The 17,822-nt window shown below is 31.4% G+C and overlaps 1 protein-coding gene across 1 annotated transcript; it reads left to right on the top strand.

Annotated features, from left to right (window-relative positions):
* Nucleotides 1–3,168: 3,168 nt before the first annotated feature.
* On the top strand, nt 3,169–6,538 carry LOC109011898 (probable carboxylesterase 15). Its single transcript, XM_018993270.2, has 2 exons — nt 3,169–3,880; nt 5,941–6,538. The coding sequence occupies exons 1-2, from the start codon at nt 3,201–3,203 to the stop codon at nt 6,245–6,247; spliced, it is 987 nt and encodes a 328-aa protein (XP_018848815.1). The 5' UTR covers nt 3,169–3,200; the 3' UTR covers nt 6,248–6,538.
* The last annotated feature ends 11,284 nt before the right edge of the window (nt 6,539–17,822 follow it).

Raw genomic sequence — 17,822 nt, 5'->3', positions numbered from 1 at the left:
GCAGTAGTACTTACTTGAACCATCGCCATATATTATATGTTATACCCACCATCTACAGCACCATCATCATCATCATCAGTACGTAGTACATGCACCTGAGATTTGGGCAATGCATGTCCTTTGCTTAGTTTGTATTTGAACATGAATCGACAAGCTGCTTTGGCGTTTTGCATCAGCAGTGGCACTAATGCAATCTACAGGTAGGAATTAGGATTCATGCACTTGAAAATCCAGATTTTTCACCCCCTTTTGTCTTGTTAATTATAAGTTCATCCCTGCATAATTATATGGATTATATATCTTCACTACAATAAAATTATCCTTTAGGAACATTTTATCTCTAGAAATATTTTAAAATAATTTTTTTTCATCTCTAATTCATCTAAACAAATCTATCGTAAAATAAAATTTAAATTTCGTTTTAAAAAAATTTGAGCCATATTATATTCATCGAAAATGTGTGGATGTATCAGACTCTGAACAAGAATTAAAAAGTTTTTTTTTTAATTTTTCTTCATTCAATTTGTTTATATTTTTAAATATTTATTTAAAAAAATCATTACATCATTAAAAAATAATTTTTTAATTATTAAATAATAAAAAAAAATTATCGGGACCTAACTCTTAGGTTGCGTTTGGATGTTGAAGTGAGTTGAGTTGAGTTGAGTTGAGATGATAAAATATTGTTAGAATATTATTTTTTAATATTATTATTATTTTAAGATTTGAAAAAGTTGAATTATTTATTATATTTTATGTTAAAATTTGAAAAAATTGTAATAATGAGTTGAGATGAGTTGAGAGATATTTGTCATCCAAACGAAGCCTTAATAGCATTTCTGAAAATATTTTCATGTCCAGCCCCCTGCTGCCAGTATATAAGCCTATCTAGCTTAGGGGTGTCAATATGTTACACGACCCATTAACCCAACACGAACACGACACGATAAAAGCGGGTTAGGGTTAACTCTTAACGGGTTCGGGTCAAAACGGGTTGACCCGTTAAGACACGATAGCTTAACGGGTTGATAACGGGTCAACCCGTTATGACCCGTTATAACCCGTTATAACCCGTTATGAAAGTTAAAATTACAATTATACCCTTATACCTAAAAAATAAAATTGTTGGGATTTTAATTTCGATATTTTTATTGTTTAGATTGTAATTTTGGACTTGTAGTTAGTTTTATATTTTTTTATAGATACTGTGATTTTAATATTTATATAAAATTATGGTAAAAAGAGGTTAATTTTGGGTTTGTTTTAATCCATTTACATAAATAGGTCAAAACGGGTTGACACGACACGACCCGTTATATTATTGGGTCGTGTTAGGGTTTGAGATTTTGACACGATAAGCTTAACGGGTCGGGTTAGGGTTAACCTATATAGTATAATATATATGTCTTGACACGACACGAACACGACCCGTTAACACGATTTGACACCCCTAATCTAGCTAGCTAGCTAGCTAGCTCGGTGACTTCAAATTAGTGGGGATCCGATAAGCCAGCTTGATTGAAACCCAATCAATTGAGGGCCCATCTAGCCGTCGTCCCTTTTTTATATATTTTTTTATTTCTACTTTAATTACTAGTACAGGCGGTATCCGCCACCATCCTTTTTTACTGGTTTAAGTTCCATTCAAAGGGCCCAGCTAGCGCAGAAAAACTACTCCAATTGCAATTACAAAATTAACTCGTTATCTTCGACTCGTTCCAACCTTTTAACGTACGATCTGTCATTTAGAAATTAGAATATTAGGGCTTAAACTATTGTTAAACCTCACGAGTGTTTGATGGCGGCCGCCACGCGAAGTACTGTAAGTGTCAATTAAGAACTATGCATTAATAGGTAGTGCATTATATCCTTTAATTTTATAGTAGTATTACAGTATTACGTATATTTATATTTTTATTTATAATTTTATTTATAAAACTCATTTTATTAATTTTTTATTAATTTTAATTTTAAATTTTAAATTTTATAATTTTTAGTATATCAATAATCAATATGTAAAAAAATAAATTTTTCTTAAATATATCTAACATTTTTCTTAATTTTATAAGTCGCGTCTTATTTGCCTAATTTGGATACTAATGTATTCTGAAATAAATATTTTATTATTATTTATTATTTTATTATTTAATATTTTATTATTATTATTCAAAAAATATGTCAAAATACCACGGTAACAAAACTAACAGTTCCTTCATTTTCTTTGTCTAGAACATAAGTCGCATGCAGCCTCCACGTGATAATTAATGGCGGAAAAATGTTGTTTATTAATTCTTTGATTTTATTAATATTCCAGTTACATCATTTGAGATCGAAGGATCAATTTTACGTATGAAAATTTTATAAATTAATTAATTTATAAAATTATTTATGTCAAATCAATCGATGTATAGCAAATTTGATCTAGCTAGCTAGGCTGCCATTCTTTTCCCTTGTTTTTTAAAAACACTACTTTACCTCTCCATTTTGTCCACTTTATTTGACCGCTTGTCTTTTTTTTTTTACTTAGTGATTAAAAAAGTAATTTTAAATGTATTTATATTTTTTTATTTTTTTTAAATATATTTAAATGTATTAAAAAATATGAAAAGAAAAAAAAAAAAAAAAGTTACGCTGGGCGGTCAACATGGGGCGGCATTGTAGCCGCACCCAAAAAAAAAAAAAAAACTACGGTTATTCATTCATACAATTTACATCCACATGCATGGATGGCACGTACGACATACACATGAAATTTTATTTACATTTTATTTGATGATCCCCAGTTTCTGGGAACCCATGCATGCAGTTGACCATTCACATGATCCAAAAAGTCTTATGTATTTATATAAACTGTTACACATAGATAGGTTAAAAACTGAGCAAGCTATTCTTCATATTCTAATTGTAAAGCATGATGAGAACCCTGATCACCTAAGCCATTAATTTCAACCCTAAAAACAAACATTAACCTAGCCACTACTCGCATCTATGGTCCATATTCAATGCAATAAGATAAACCAATGGCCATGCACGCATATGCCACCACTTTCAATAATGTCCTTCAAATTTACACAATCACCCCCAACTTTTCCCACTATCCCTTCTCTAACCACCTTCCTTTCCCTTACTTATATCCCTCACACATTCCCTCCTGCATAGACAAACCAAACTAACCCATCCCTTAATACAGATTTAGCAACATGGGTTCTCTCCCCCACATCGTCGAAGACTGCATGGGTGTCCTCCAACTCTTTAGCGACGGCACCATTTTCCGCCTCAAAGACATAAACTTCAACATTCCTGTCGTCCACGACAACTCAGTCATATTCAAAGACTGTCTCTACGACGAGAAACTAAACCTCCATTTGCGCATGTACAAACCTACGTCATCCAAATCCAGTCCCATGCCTCGTAATCTTCAGCTCCCCATCATTGTATACATCCATGGTGGCGGCTTCTGTGTCGGCTCTCGCGTATGGCCCAACTGTCACAACTGCTGCGTCCGCCTGGCTTCTGGGCTCGGCGCTCTAGTCATCGCACCGGACTATCGGCTGGCGCCAGAGCATCGGCTTCCAGCTGCCATAGACGACGCAGTGAGTGCAGTGAGGTGGCTAAAGGGGCAGGCTTTGGGTGAGAGTACCGGTGGCGATGCATGGTTGAGCGGCACCGTTGATTTTGACCGGGTGTATATAGTTGGGGACTCGTCTGGAGGGAATATTGCTCACCATTTAGCGGTCCGGTTCGGTTCCGGTTCGTTTGAGGTGTATCCGGTTCGAGTACGAGGTTATGTGCTGCTGGGACCCTTTTTTGGCGGGGAGGTCAGGACAAAGTCTGAGGAGGGGCCGTCTGAAGAACTGCTGAATTTGGAGATACTTGACAGGTAATTATTGTCACATTTCTTTCAATTATTAAAAGAATTTTCATTGGTTTTACTCATGATTAATCGTGATCATGTCATATTAATGATCAGTATGATTGGTTATGTCCTATATTATATATATTGGTTTACTTGATCTATATATGTTTTTATTTTTAATAAGTAAAAATCTTTTTGCAAAGGAGTTTGTATATATATCAAATCACGCATCAATTTTGACATGCAATATATCAATATAATAAAATTATGTGAATTAAAGACAGAAGTACTAAATATAAGATATTTTATTCACTCAAAAAATTTTTTTTTTATTTTTCTTTTCAATAAAAAGGTCATGTTAATATCGATATATAGTTTAGTGTGCTAAACCACTTGTACCTAATAAGACTCTTTTAATAATTATAATACAGATCATACATATTATAATTAATCCTATTTTCAAGGCAATGGTTGAATATAGATCATGCAATGTCATGTTGTGCTAATTATTATATATATTATTAGTTATAATTGCTACTTAGGAAAAAAATGTTACCATAAAAGGAAAACAAACAAGGTAAGAGGTAAAGCTCGATCTCATAAAACTTACCGCCAGAAAAGGTGGGTGGAATAAGAAGAAAAATAAATAAAAATGATGACTTGTAGAAATTCCCAACAGTACGTACTACTAGTCATCATGTGCTCCTATCCTTTTGGCTTTGGGTCGCTTTTTAGTTTTTCCTTTTGGTGATAATTGAAGCGCATCAATTTCACAGAAATGATTAAGGGTAGTCCGTACGAAATATAAAGGTGATACAACTTGGAACAGTGGCCACCAATATTCTCGTGGAAAATACCAATTGAATTGACTGTCACTACTCGGGAATATCCAGGAGTCACGACATTTTAGTGATTTTGTTCTCATCTACTCTAGCCTTATTCCTCCGATCGAACTGACCTCCGATTTCTGACCACCTTTAATTTCTTGAATATCAGTTGGTTGGCTGTTTTTTGTTTGTTTTTTTCCTCTTCAAATTTATGCTATCTAGCTAGTCTTCTTAGTCTTCTTGATCATGTTAATGACACGTAATTATATTTGATTAAGGATTAATATTATGGGTGGGTTTCTTAGTGTCATCTCATTTTTAATTTGCTTTTGCAAAGTATATATAATGAATTAATGCTAAATTGCCATTAATTACGTACAGCTAGCTAGCTATAACATCTTTCTGTTTGGTGCATGGGACATTTTAATTAAAAAGGTCTTAAAAATCTTGGTACCTGCCTATAAAAACCCTAGATCGAACATCGATCATGGATAAGATATTCTAGCCTATATATATATATATATATATATATATACGTAGAATATAATTATATAATCATCAAAAGATAAGTATAATGCAACTGGCCTGGATATATAATTAGTCATTTTTTTAATTAACATATAAAGTCATGCATGTGCTGCAGTAGTAGTACTTTGATCGAGTCAGTCACCAAATTGAAAATAATTTTGCATTTTAAGAACGTCAGCAAATTAAGTCAAGACAAATATATATATACGTACGTTTAGTTCAAGGCCAAAGTAGTACTTATACGTATATAATTAGATCATTAACATACACATGTCAGGCATATTTTAGTAAATAGCAACGCGTGGCTTTTTCCGGCCTATTGGACTTAAATTTCTTTATACCACTTGGCAGTGGTGCCAAAACAGTCCATTTCCATATAATCCATATCAGCAATCCATTAAAAAGTCATCTGTGCAGAGGGGTTATTATCAGGAACTTTTTTCCATTCTATTATTATATTGCGCTTTCGTTGCTATCACATCTCTAATCGTACCAGGAGTGCTTGAATATCGTTTGGAAAAACACTTTACCAATTCTGAAATGGATCAAATCTTATTAATTAATTTGTCCATGTGCCCTGCTATATATACACATGCACATACACACACAAATGAAATATTATTGCATCATGTATGTATGTGCATATATATGTTTTAATTAGATAATATTTAACTTGGCCATGATAGTGATTTTCCTTCAAATTTTCTTGTTTTCCACTGTTCTCAACAGGTTTTGGAGGCTGTCGATGCCCATAGGAGAAAATAGAGACCACCCATTGGCAAACCCATTTGGACCTGCCAGCCCTAGCCTTGAAAAGGTGGCCCTTGACCCTATTTTAGTGATAGCAGGAGGAAGTGAATTGCTGAAAGATAGAGCAGAGGACTATGCCAAGAGGTTTAAAGAACTAGGAAAGGAAATTGAGTTTGTCCAGTTCGAGGGAAAGCAACATGGTTTCTTCACGAATGATCCGTTCTCAGAAATTGCAAATGAAGTCATCCAACTTCTCAAACAGTTCATGCTTGAAAACTGCATGTAATAACTAGCTAGCTAGGCCAGAGAGTTAGAATCGTACCGCGTGTTGGTTCAGATTCTTGATTAATGTAACATGATTTAGCTAGCGAAAGTACGTACGTGCGTAGTACTAGTACGTAAGGCATGCATGCAAATTAAATTGGTCGTGGAAAATCATGAAGCTCTAGCTAGCTAGTTGGGTATTGTTATTCATTTTCTTCTTTTGGAGTACTACTGATTGTAATATGAAAATCAAACTGGGCTGTGATTGCACTCTTGGGCACTGGGTTAATATAGTCTCTTTGATCATACTATATATCATGTATATATAATATTTATGCTCTCGTACTGAGATGATCTTAAGCTAGCAGACATATATATATGCATGCAGTTTGCAGTACTTATAAGGCATTCTCCTGATAATATTAATGATATATGCTTAGACATTTGTCTCGTGAGTTTACGTACCTACGCTAATTGTTAGCTAGGGTACTTAAGCTCGAGAATTTTGAGCCCCGAAATGTTGGCTTCAAATTCTGCTTAGATGAATCAACGTCATGCAAATAATTAAAAGATACATATATACCAAATTTATGTGCACGCCCTCGCAGTAGTACTGCTGGCCGTCCACGTACAAGTTATATATATTTGGGATACATGATACCCTCGATCGAATTAATTTGACATCGATCAGAAGTTTGCATGCATGGGTCTGCCTGATCTCATGTTCTTAGAAAATTTTCATGTGCGTGGATCTGCTTCCTCTTTGTTTTCCGAGGGTTTAAAAATGTGAGTGGCTTTCACTGTTTAGGCAATTTGGTGCGCCTACTAATTGGAAAACATGCATATATATATATTAATTAAGTTATGATCAATCATAAACTGATTGCAGGAAGTGGATCTCTAAGAGAATCTTTTAGAGGGAGAAAATCATATATATCATTATATATATGCAGTCAAATGTTGAGTGGAGAAATTCATCAAAAGATTGATTAATTAATGACAAGTGGTGGATCGAATGCTGCAATATCAATAGGATTAATGATTCCATGAACATCTTAGAAATTTATGGTCAGGAATATATATGCTTCAATAATAAGAAATCTAGACTTATCCACTCACTGTTCGATCTGTTGTTTTCCATTCCGATCTGTGTTCTCTTTGGGTAATTAATTATAACCTCATAATGGTGATCAGCTAAACACGACTTTCCTTTCGAACATATATATGTATATGCATATCCAAGTCTGTCAAGCCCATCATGATCATCAGCAAATTAATTTCAACTAATAATTAAAGTACTAATGGATTATAGCCGTTCTTTATAAATCAAGATGCAGGCCATGCCGGGAGAATGACACGATCAGCTAGCTAGGTAGGCGCGCAGATCTTTTGAAACATTCACTGAACACCATGAATCCAGGTCAAGACTTGTAATCAGATTGAATCATGTTGGATTTACATTGTTGATGATGTGGGGACATATAGCCATTATATTTCATTTAATTATTACTAATTGGTAGTGAGTTCTGAGCTCATGCATCTTCGGGATATATATATATATATATATATACACAAGCTGCTCGGCCAGTACTGTCAATTCCTGCTTGTCACAGAGATTGCCACTATGGACATATCACCTGGACTGCTACAAAAGTAACAAAACCCAAAACACACACACATGACACTTTTGATCTAGATAATTCCGTCATCAGTACCACCACCACCACCACCACCAAAAATATTTAAGGATTCCACTATATATATAGATATATATATATATATATATCACACACACTCGTCCAAAACCCCATCACTCTCATGTTTACCATAAAATAAAAATCCTACTTTCTGGTATGCACACTTTATGAATGGTGCAATGACTTTTTGGCTTCCACAAAATTAAAATAATAACCATTATTATTATAAAGAAGACTTTCTGGATGAAAGATAAGTTGTGTTGTGTCTTATTATTAGGGGCCTTTTCAAGAAGATTTGGTGGGTCCGAAATCGGCTAGCATGCATGTTGGTACCCATGACTCGGATTTATCTCCATATCCAGTTTTTGTATGGCATTTATTTGGACCAATTATTTATATACATGGTAGCTTATGACACTAGCTATGACCCAGTACTTATCTATCCGTTTATTTTATTTTCATTTTCTTAATTGGCTTGAGTCCTTATCCCCAATTAAACAATAATGAACCTAGCTAAAAGTGTATGTACGCATTAGTAGATAAGAAAATCAGCCATCAAATGGCCGGGAAGAGAAAAAAAAAAAAGGATTTAATTTATGGTCCATGAGGTACGCTTATCATTTTTTTACTGTATTTGTAAAAAAATAAAAAATAATATTTATAGTCGTAAAGTGTATAAGTATCATATAATTTTTTTTAAATTAAATAAATACGATATTCATACAAAAAAATTATTTATTTAATAATAAATTTTACTTTTTTTAAATAATTATATAATATTTCCGTACTCTATAATTATATATAATGATATTGTTAAAAACAATTAATGTGTTATGATCACGTACGCATTCAGACACGTGGTTTATACAAATCCTTTTTTTTTTTTTCTTTCTTCTTCTAGTGCTCGGGCTGCTGACTAATGCTTTGGACCCCATGGCTGAAATATCCAATGTTCATAGAAAATTTCGGTGACCAGAAAGATAAGATATCGACCTTTCTTTTATAAGTCACGTGTAATGTGACAATGACACTGACACTGAATTTAGCTGGAAAGTTGGATGGAGATCTCTTAATTATAGTGCATTATATATAATTTTTGAAATCCAAGCATTTGGTTTTTTACGAGGTAGCTTGAATCTGTTGAATAAATATTTTTATAGATTTTTTATTCAGAGTGGTGTCTCTGCTGTTAGATCAAATTTTAATAAGTGGGTTTGCTCCACATCTGCTTGACAGACAACTCGAGCGGGATGCAAATCTTAACGTTTATTCGAACACCGCTCGATACTCCACTCAAACGAATGTTCTATTTTTTATAGAAGTATAAAAAATCGGTGAATCGTTAAACTAGATCGGACCGAACTGGCGGGTTTGGTCTGGTACGGTACCAATTTCATTTTTTTCAAAATTGGTCAAAATCGATCCGGTTCCGATTTTCTTTTTTCTAACATCGGACTAAACCGATTCATATATATATATATATTAAATTTTTATATAATTTTGTATTATATGATAAATTACTAGCTAATATAATATTAAATTTTAAAATCATATATAAATAACTATATATTATCACTATAGTCTATTGTATTAGTAGTTATACCAATACTATATCACTATATATTATAATATACTATAATATATCACTATATTATATATTATAATATATCACTATATTATATATTATAATATATCACTATAGTCTATAATATAATCACAATATATATTATGATATGCTACAGTATATTATCACTATATTATTATACACTATAATGAGATTTGCTATTCATAAGCACCACACACTACACACCACAATTTCTTTTATTTTTTAATTCTTTTTGGTTTTATTCTTCTTAAAATAATTGAATTTCTCTACTTATCATCCATATACCACACATTTAGTAAGAGAAAAAAATTAAAAAAATAACAAAAAGTATGGTGTGTGAGACTTATGAATAGAATTTTTCTACTATAATATATACTATATTATATATACTATATAATATACCCAAAAAAGGGGACCGAAATCAATAAAACCGGTAGTACCGATTTAGGGGTGTAATCAGTGCAGTATCAATTATTTGAATCTAAAAAATAATATATACCGATTCGGTTATAAAATATGTCCAAAATCGGACGGAACCGAACTAGTCACACCCCTAATTTTTTTAGCTTCGTGTCGTTTAAGTATAAATGCAAATTGTTTCAATTGTATTTGATACTTTTGGCATTTGAGGTAGCCGTACATTTATAGTAGAGAGATAAAAGTGTCCTCTTGTAAGAATCTCAAAGTTTATTGGGTGTATTGGGGCTTTAGGATTGAGGACTTTGTGATTTGTCTCTTGTACTCCACTTTTGTTGATAGTGAATTCATTGAGACCAACCCCACCAGTGGATGTAGGCTCACATGAGCCGAGCCACTTAAATTTTTGTGTTCCTTGTGTGATTGTCATATTTTTCTTTTGTTTGCTTCCACTATTATACTTCAAATTAGCCTTTGATAACCAGTTTATCACAACAACCTGGTATCAGAGCACTAGGTTGTGTGCGAGATCTTGAGGGATAACTGTGACAAAGTTTGAAGTGGAGAAATTTAACGGTCATAATAGTTTCAGTTTATGGCGCATCAAGATGAAGGTTTTGCTACAACAATAAGGGTTGTCCAAGGTATTGGATGGGAATGTGTCTAATAATTCTCCTATAGCGTCAAGAGAAGAAGAAGATAAGGCACATAAACAAGAAGGTAAAGCGACTTCGAACTGACAATGGTATAGAATTTTGTAGATGTAAGATTGATGAATTCTATAAAGATGAAGGTATTGTCAGACACCGCACAGTTAGACATACTCCACAATAAAATAGGGTAGCTGAACGGATGAATATGACTCTCTTGGAGAAAGCCTGCAATATACTTTCGAATGTTAGCTTGTCTAAAGGTTTCTAAACTGAAACAGTTAACATAACTTGTTATTTGGTTAATCACTCTCCAACCACAGCTATTAAATTGAAAACTTCAAATGAAGTATGGTCTAGTACTCTTGCTGATTATTCAAAGTTGAAACTTTTTTGGTTGTCCTGCATATTTTCATGTTAATGAAGAAAAACTTGAGCCATGAGCAAAGAATGAAATATCCATTGGATATGCCAGTGGCGTGGAATGATTCAGGTTGTGGTGTATTGATCCTAAATAATCTAAGTTTGTAATTAGTAGAGATGTTGTATTCGATGAACAATCGATACTTAATCCAAGATAAGAGTTTATTGTGAATACAGGTGAAGAGCATGATAATGGCGAGAAGGTGAAGTTGCAGGTTGAGACTTCACAAAGGGTGCTAGGTTGCACCCAAGATCATGATGTTGCTGATGAGCATGATTCTAATATGATAGTGGCGCACAGGGTGAATAAGACTACAATATAGCTACTGGTAGACAGAGGAGGTAGATCAGGTCACCTCACAGATATGCTCATACAAATATGGTGATGTATGCATTTACTACGGCATAAGGCATTATTGGTCAGGAGCCTTCCGGTTATTCAGAATCTGTCAAGAGTAAGAAATCTGCACAGTAGTGCGTAGCGATGACTGAGGAAATTGAGTCTCTTCACAAAAACCAAACTTGAGACTGGTTAAGTTACTGAAGAAAACGAAAAATGTTAGTTGCAAATGGGTCTTCAAGAGAAAAATAGGGAATTCAAGATGTTACAGATGTAAGGTACAAGGCACGCTTAGTTGCAAAGGACTACAGTTAGATAAAAGACATCGACTTCAACGAAATTTTATCTCTAGTTGTGAAACACAGTTCAATTAGGGTGTTACTTGCTATGGTGGCATTGTATGGCGTAGAGCTATAACAACTTGATGTTAAAACAACGTTCCTACATGGTGAGCTTGAGGAGATCATTTACATGCATTAGCCAGAGGGGTTCATTGTTGAAGGAAAAAAATATCATGTATGCAAATTGAAAAAATTATTATATGGTTTAAAGCAGTCTCAGAGGCAATGGTCTAAATGTTTTGATTCTTTTATGATTGATCGTGGTTATTTGAGGAGTATCTATAATAATTGTGTTTATCATATTTAGTTATCTTATACATCATTCATTTATTTGTTACTTTATGTTGATGATATGCTTATTGTTGCTAAAGACATATATTATATTAACTTGTTGAAAACCCAACTCAGTAATGAGTTTGAAATGAAAGACTTAGGTTCTGCAAATAAAATTTTGGGGATGAAGATTTATAGAAATATAAAAGTTAGAAAGTTGTACTTGTCCCAGAAGTTCATTGAGAAAGTTTTTGAGATATTTGGAATGTCTAATTCAAAGCTAGTAAGTACACTGTTTGCTACACATTTTAAACTTTCAACATCCCTATCTCCTCGGATAAATGAGGATGAACAATCCATGGTTAGCGTTTCTTATTCCATTGCAGTTGTCAATATTATGTATGCAATGGTTTGTACTCGTCCAGATATTTCACAGGAAGCGAGCATTGTTAGCATATACATGGTTAATCCGGGTAAGACTCATTGGCAGGCTGTGAAATGGATACTCAAGTATTTGAGAGGGATTTCGAATTTTGACTTAATTTTTTATAGGAAAACTGTTTTCAGTTCAAGGGTTGTTGGCTATGTTGATTCTGATTATGCTGAGGACTTAGATAAGAGAAGATCATTGACTTTGTATGTTTTCACTTAGTGTGGTTCCGCTATTAGTTGGAAAATAACATTACAATCTACAGTTACTTTATCAACTACAAAAGCAGAATATATGGCAGCAGCAGAGACTGTTAAGGAAGCCATTTGGCTGAAAGGTCTGATTAGTGCTTTGGGACTACAACAAGATGGAATCTTAGTGTTTTTTTATAGCCAAGTGCAATACATTTAACCAAAAATCAAATATATCATGAAGGAATAAAGCACATTGATGTCAGGTATCATTTTATTCGGGAGGTTGTTACAAAATGTGTGTTAGAAATTCAGAAAATTACTACTACTAAGAATCCAACAAATATGATGACAACACCAGTTCTAGTATACAAGTTCAAATCTTGTTTGGACTTGATTGGTGTTTGGGGTTTGTGATTTTCTTAGGGGATTTGGTGGAAGGGGTCGATTATTTGGTTAATGGATTTTGTTAGGTTTGATGAAATTCAAGTCAAGGTGGAAATTTGTTGATAGGTGGCTTGAATTATGTTGAATAACCGCCTCTACAGACTTCTTGCTTGAGTGGTGTCTATGTCGCTTGAGCACCGATCGATACTCCACTCGAGCGAATGTTCTATTTTTTAGCTCCACACTGTTTAAGTATAAATACAAACGGTTTCAATTGTATTTGATACTTTTGGCATTTGAGGCAACCGTACACTTACAGTAGAGAGAGAAAAGTGTCATCTTGTGAGAATCTCAAAGTTTATTGGGTGTGTTGGAGTTTCGGAATTGAGGATTTTGTGATTGATCTCGAGTACTCCATCTATGTTTATAGTCACTTTAGTGAGACCGACCCCTCCAGTGGACCTAGGCTCATATTGAGCCAAACCATTTAAACCTTGGCCTTTTTTGTGTGATTGTCATATTTTCTTTTATTTGTTTCCGCTATTATACTTCAAATTAGTTTTTGATAACCAGTTTATCCCAACATGTTTCATTTTATGAAGAGCAGCACTACACTTCCCAAAAAAATATTCCAAATAGTTGTCCCGAAAAGCACATTTCACTTTTTTTCTTTTTCTTTTCTTTTTTTTTTCATGTATTTTTTTAATCATCATAAAATCATAAACATTTTTAAAAAAATAAAAAAATTCACAACACTATTAAAAAACACTTCCTTAATTACTAAGTAATAAAAAAAAAACACATTCGGGACCCAAAACATTTCTCTCTTATAAATACAATTAATCTGTATACAGTTTATATTTACTATTATACTCTCTAATAAACATCAAATTCTAAATATAGTTAATACGAGCATGATAGAATCTCCAAACCATACAAAATAATAATTTGGATTTATAGATTTATAAGTAGAACTCATTAAAAGATCGTGATTTTATTTTGAAAAAAAAAAGCTTATCCAACGTTCTATGAGTGCCAAAAATTCAGTATCGCACCTGGTATAAATTGGATGATTGCCGATAATGGTTACGGATCTATAAGTGTTAGATTCTCAAATATAATTTAACATAGTACATTATATTTACTTTATAGTTATAAAAATTTTATAATATAATATACTCATTAGTTTAAAACTTTATTATAAACGGTCGAAAGTGCTAACCATTTATATGTTCGAGAATAATGCTAAATACAAATCTCAAATAGATAAATTTTATAGGCTATTTGTAAAAAAAGTGGGTCATACTAAAAAATCATAATTTTTTTTTACACTTTTTAAAAATTAGCTATATTTTTTTATAATTAATTTCTCTTCCAAATATGGGATCCATGAAAAGTAGGTTGATATTGTCATCTTACCGAAATTGTAGGCTTGTGGCCCAACAAAATGGTTTTCCTAATCTGCAAAGCTCCATTGTGTGTACTCTTCTGCAAGCATGGTGGGCTCTGGGTATGCACTCTAGACTGGGCCTTAAACTATCCCTTTCTTACACTTGGGAGTCGTTTCTTCACCATGCAAAGACTGCTTGCCTTATCAACCTTAATCTTGGGAATAAAAGTGGATTCTGATATTTTGACGAGTTTTATTTTTTATTTTGATTGAATTATAATCATCTCTCCAACAGAATGTTTTGATAACTTTATTCCAATCATCTCCGATTACCAATTCCCACACTAAAAGTAATGAAAAATGGGACCAATCATGTCCACATCTCTCAAATCAAGTGCATAATCATCATAGCTATGTCAACCACTTTTATTTTTTCGAAAAAAGTTGTAGGGTCGAAATCATATGTTTTATTTTCTTCTAATTTGTACGGTTTATAGATCCCAAATCAATCCAATTCGACTTTCATTATTGAGTTATCCAAACACTACACATGTTTGCTAGTTAATACTTATATAAGCTAACTAGTTAGGGCAACGTGCACTGTAATATGTCTAGTTGTCTACCATTAAATGCTGTGAGATGCATAATAAGTAATAAAATATGACCAACTTCAGATAGGATTATCGTACAAAGCAGATCATCATATTATCACAAGCAGCATATGAATAAAAAATTTTGACTAAATCATTTTCCTTTTTATATCATATTATAAATCCTAATATCAATGATTATATCAATAGTATTTTTAGGAGTTCAAGATAAATTTAAAATATCATTAAAAAACACTTCCTTAATCAGAAAGTAAAAAAAAAAAATCATTAAATATTATTTTTTATTCTACTTCGTTATTAAGAAAATATTTTTTAATAATATTATATTTTTTATTTTATTTTTTAAAATATTTAAAATTATTAAAAATATCTATATAAAAAAAAACTAAAAAAAAAAACACATAAATCAGAAAGTAAAAAAAAATATATTAAAAAATACTTTCTTAATAATATTATGATTTTTTTTAAATATTTAAAATGATCATGCTACAGCCCCGTTGGGGGCTCCCGTTGGACTTAACATATATTTTTTTATGTGTATTTTTTTTAATTTATTTTTTATATAGATTTTTTTTACACTTTTAAATATTTTTAAAAAATAAAATAAATTTAAAATATCATTAAAAAACACTTCCTTAATCAGAAAGTTAAAAAAAATCATTAAATATTATTTTTTATTCTACTTCGTAACTAAGAAAATATTTTTTAATAATATTATAATTTTTATTTTATTTTTTAAAATATTAAAAATTATTAAAAATATCTATATAAAAAAAACTAAAAAAGACATATAAAAAAATGCTACAGCCTAGCAAGAGCCCCCAGCATGTATTATTTTATATGTGTTTTGTTTCAATAATTTTTTTATATAGATTTTTTAATATTTTAAAATTTTAAAATAAATTTAAAATATCAATACTTTCTTAATCAGAAAGTAAAAAAATATATATTAAAAAATATTTTCTTAATCGTGAAGTAAAATAAAAAATTATAAAAAAATATTTTTTATAAATTTTTATTTTACTTCATGATTAAGAAAATATTTTTTAATAATATTATGATTTTTTTAAAATATTTAAAATGGTCATGCTACAGCCCCTCTGGGGGCTCCTGTTGAGATTAGCATATACTTTTCTATGTGTATTTTTTTAATTTATTTTTTATATAGATTTTTTTTACACTTTTAAATATTTTTAAAAAATAAAATAAATTTAAAATATAATTAAAAAATACTTCCTTAATCAGAAAGTTAAAAAAAAATTATTTTTTATTCTACTTCGTAATTAAGAAACTCGTAATCGTAAGATAGTAGGTTTTTTAGCTATGGGTTTAGCAAAAGAAAAATTTGGGTAGGATCCTATAGGATATCTCCCTTCAAAATCGGACGTGAAAGTTTCTTTTCATCCGACTCAAGTAGTTACATCAAATAAAGATAAAGAAAGGAAAGTGGGAATTCCTTTCTTTATCTTTAACCACCCAAAAAAAAAGAAAAGATCTACTCTTTACTCAAGTTTCAAATTAAGGCCGAGCAACATTTCATTAATTTATTTTTTTTTCTTTTTTTAAATTGTTTAATAATATTTTAATTTTAATTTTATTTTTTAAAATATTTAAAAAGATCTATATAAAAAAAAAAAACTAAAAAAAACACATAAAAAAATGCTACAAGCCTACAGCCCAGCGGGGCATGTAGCATTTTCCTATTGAGTTATCCAAACACTACACATGTTTGCTAATTAATACTTATATAAGCTAATTTCAAAATAGCACGAAATTTAAGCACTTTAAATTTAGATAAATCATTTTTTAATATAAAAGACTTGGATAATAATTGCAAAAAAATTATCTTTTATCATTTGTTTTTAATTAATAGCCTATAAAGTAATTAAATAATATTATATGTAGTCGTGAAGTGTGTAAATACCATACAATCGTTTTGAAAAAAAATAAAATATATTATTAAAAAATTAATTTTATTTTATTTTTTATATAAATCTCATATATATTTACATTTTTTTAAAAATAATTATTCGAATAGAACTATTATTTTTCAAAATAGTTAGATGATAAAGTGGTACTGAACAATTATTAAATTTCCAACATGTGTCTTCCTTTTTTCCTCTCCCATTGTTGCTCCTTTGCTCTGTCTTGACTAGAACTGCATGAAGTAGCAGAGCACGTGCGACCAATAAATAAAGGAGGACCAATCCTCAAAGAAGTCTCCCAATCAGATAACAATCCCCCCCACGAAAGAGGTTAGGTGGGGTTGGGGGAGGGAGGGATTTGATGGTAATTTATGACCATGAATTATCTAGAAGGCCTATAATTGCATTGAACCAAAAAAGGGTTTGATCTTATTGCATTATAACTACATGATAATTTAATATTCTAATGCATCATTTCAATAATTTTGAAGTGTAAATGTTGTGAAACGCATGATAATTAAGAGTATGAATCTAAATTAATGGAAGAGGTGACCAGTGAATGAAGTGAGCTAGCTCCAAAGAATGAGCTGATTATGGGAAAAAAAAATCCTGAGAGCAGAGCTAAGCAATTATTGCAACTTGTTGATTTTTAGTGACACAATACTACTTTTATTAGTCATGACAGCACTGTTCTTGTAAGTAGTCCCAGATAGGGATTATAGCCATGAAGATACAGATCATTTAATATTTTTCAAGTTCTATTTGGTAAATTACAGCCCATACATTTTGCCACTTAGCCATCCCGAACGGTTAAGGTCTTGTTTGTTTTTAAGAATAAGATAAGTAAAGATTAAAATTAAAAAATAAAATAAAATATTATTAGAATAGATATTTTAATATTATTTTTATTTTAAAA

The sequence above is a fragment of the Juglans regia genome, chromosome 3, assembly GCF_001411555.2.
Source record: "Juglans regia cultivar Chandler chromosome 3, Walnut 2.0, whole genome shotgun sequence".
NCBI lineage: Eukaryota > Viridiplantae > Streptophyta > Magnoliopsida > Fagales > Juglandaceae > Juglans > Juglans regia.
This window is presented reverse-complemented; position numbering and strand designations above follow the sequence as displayed.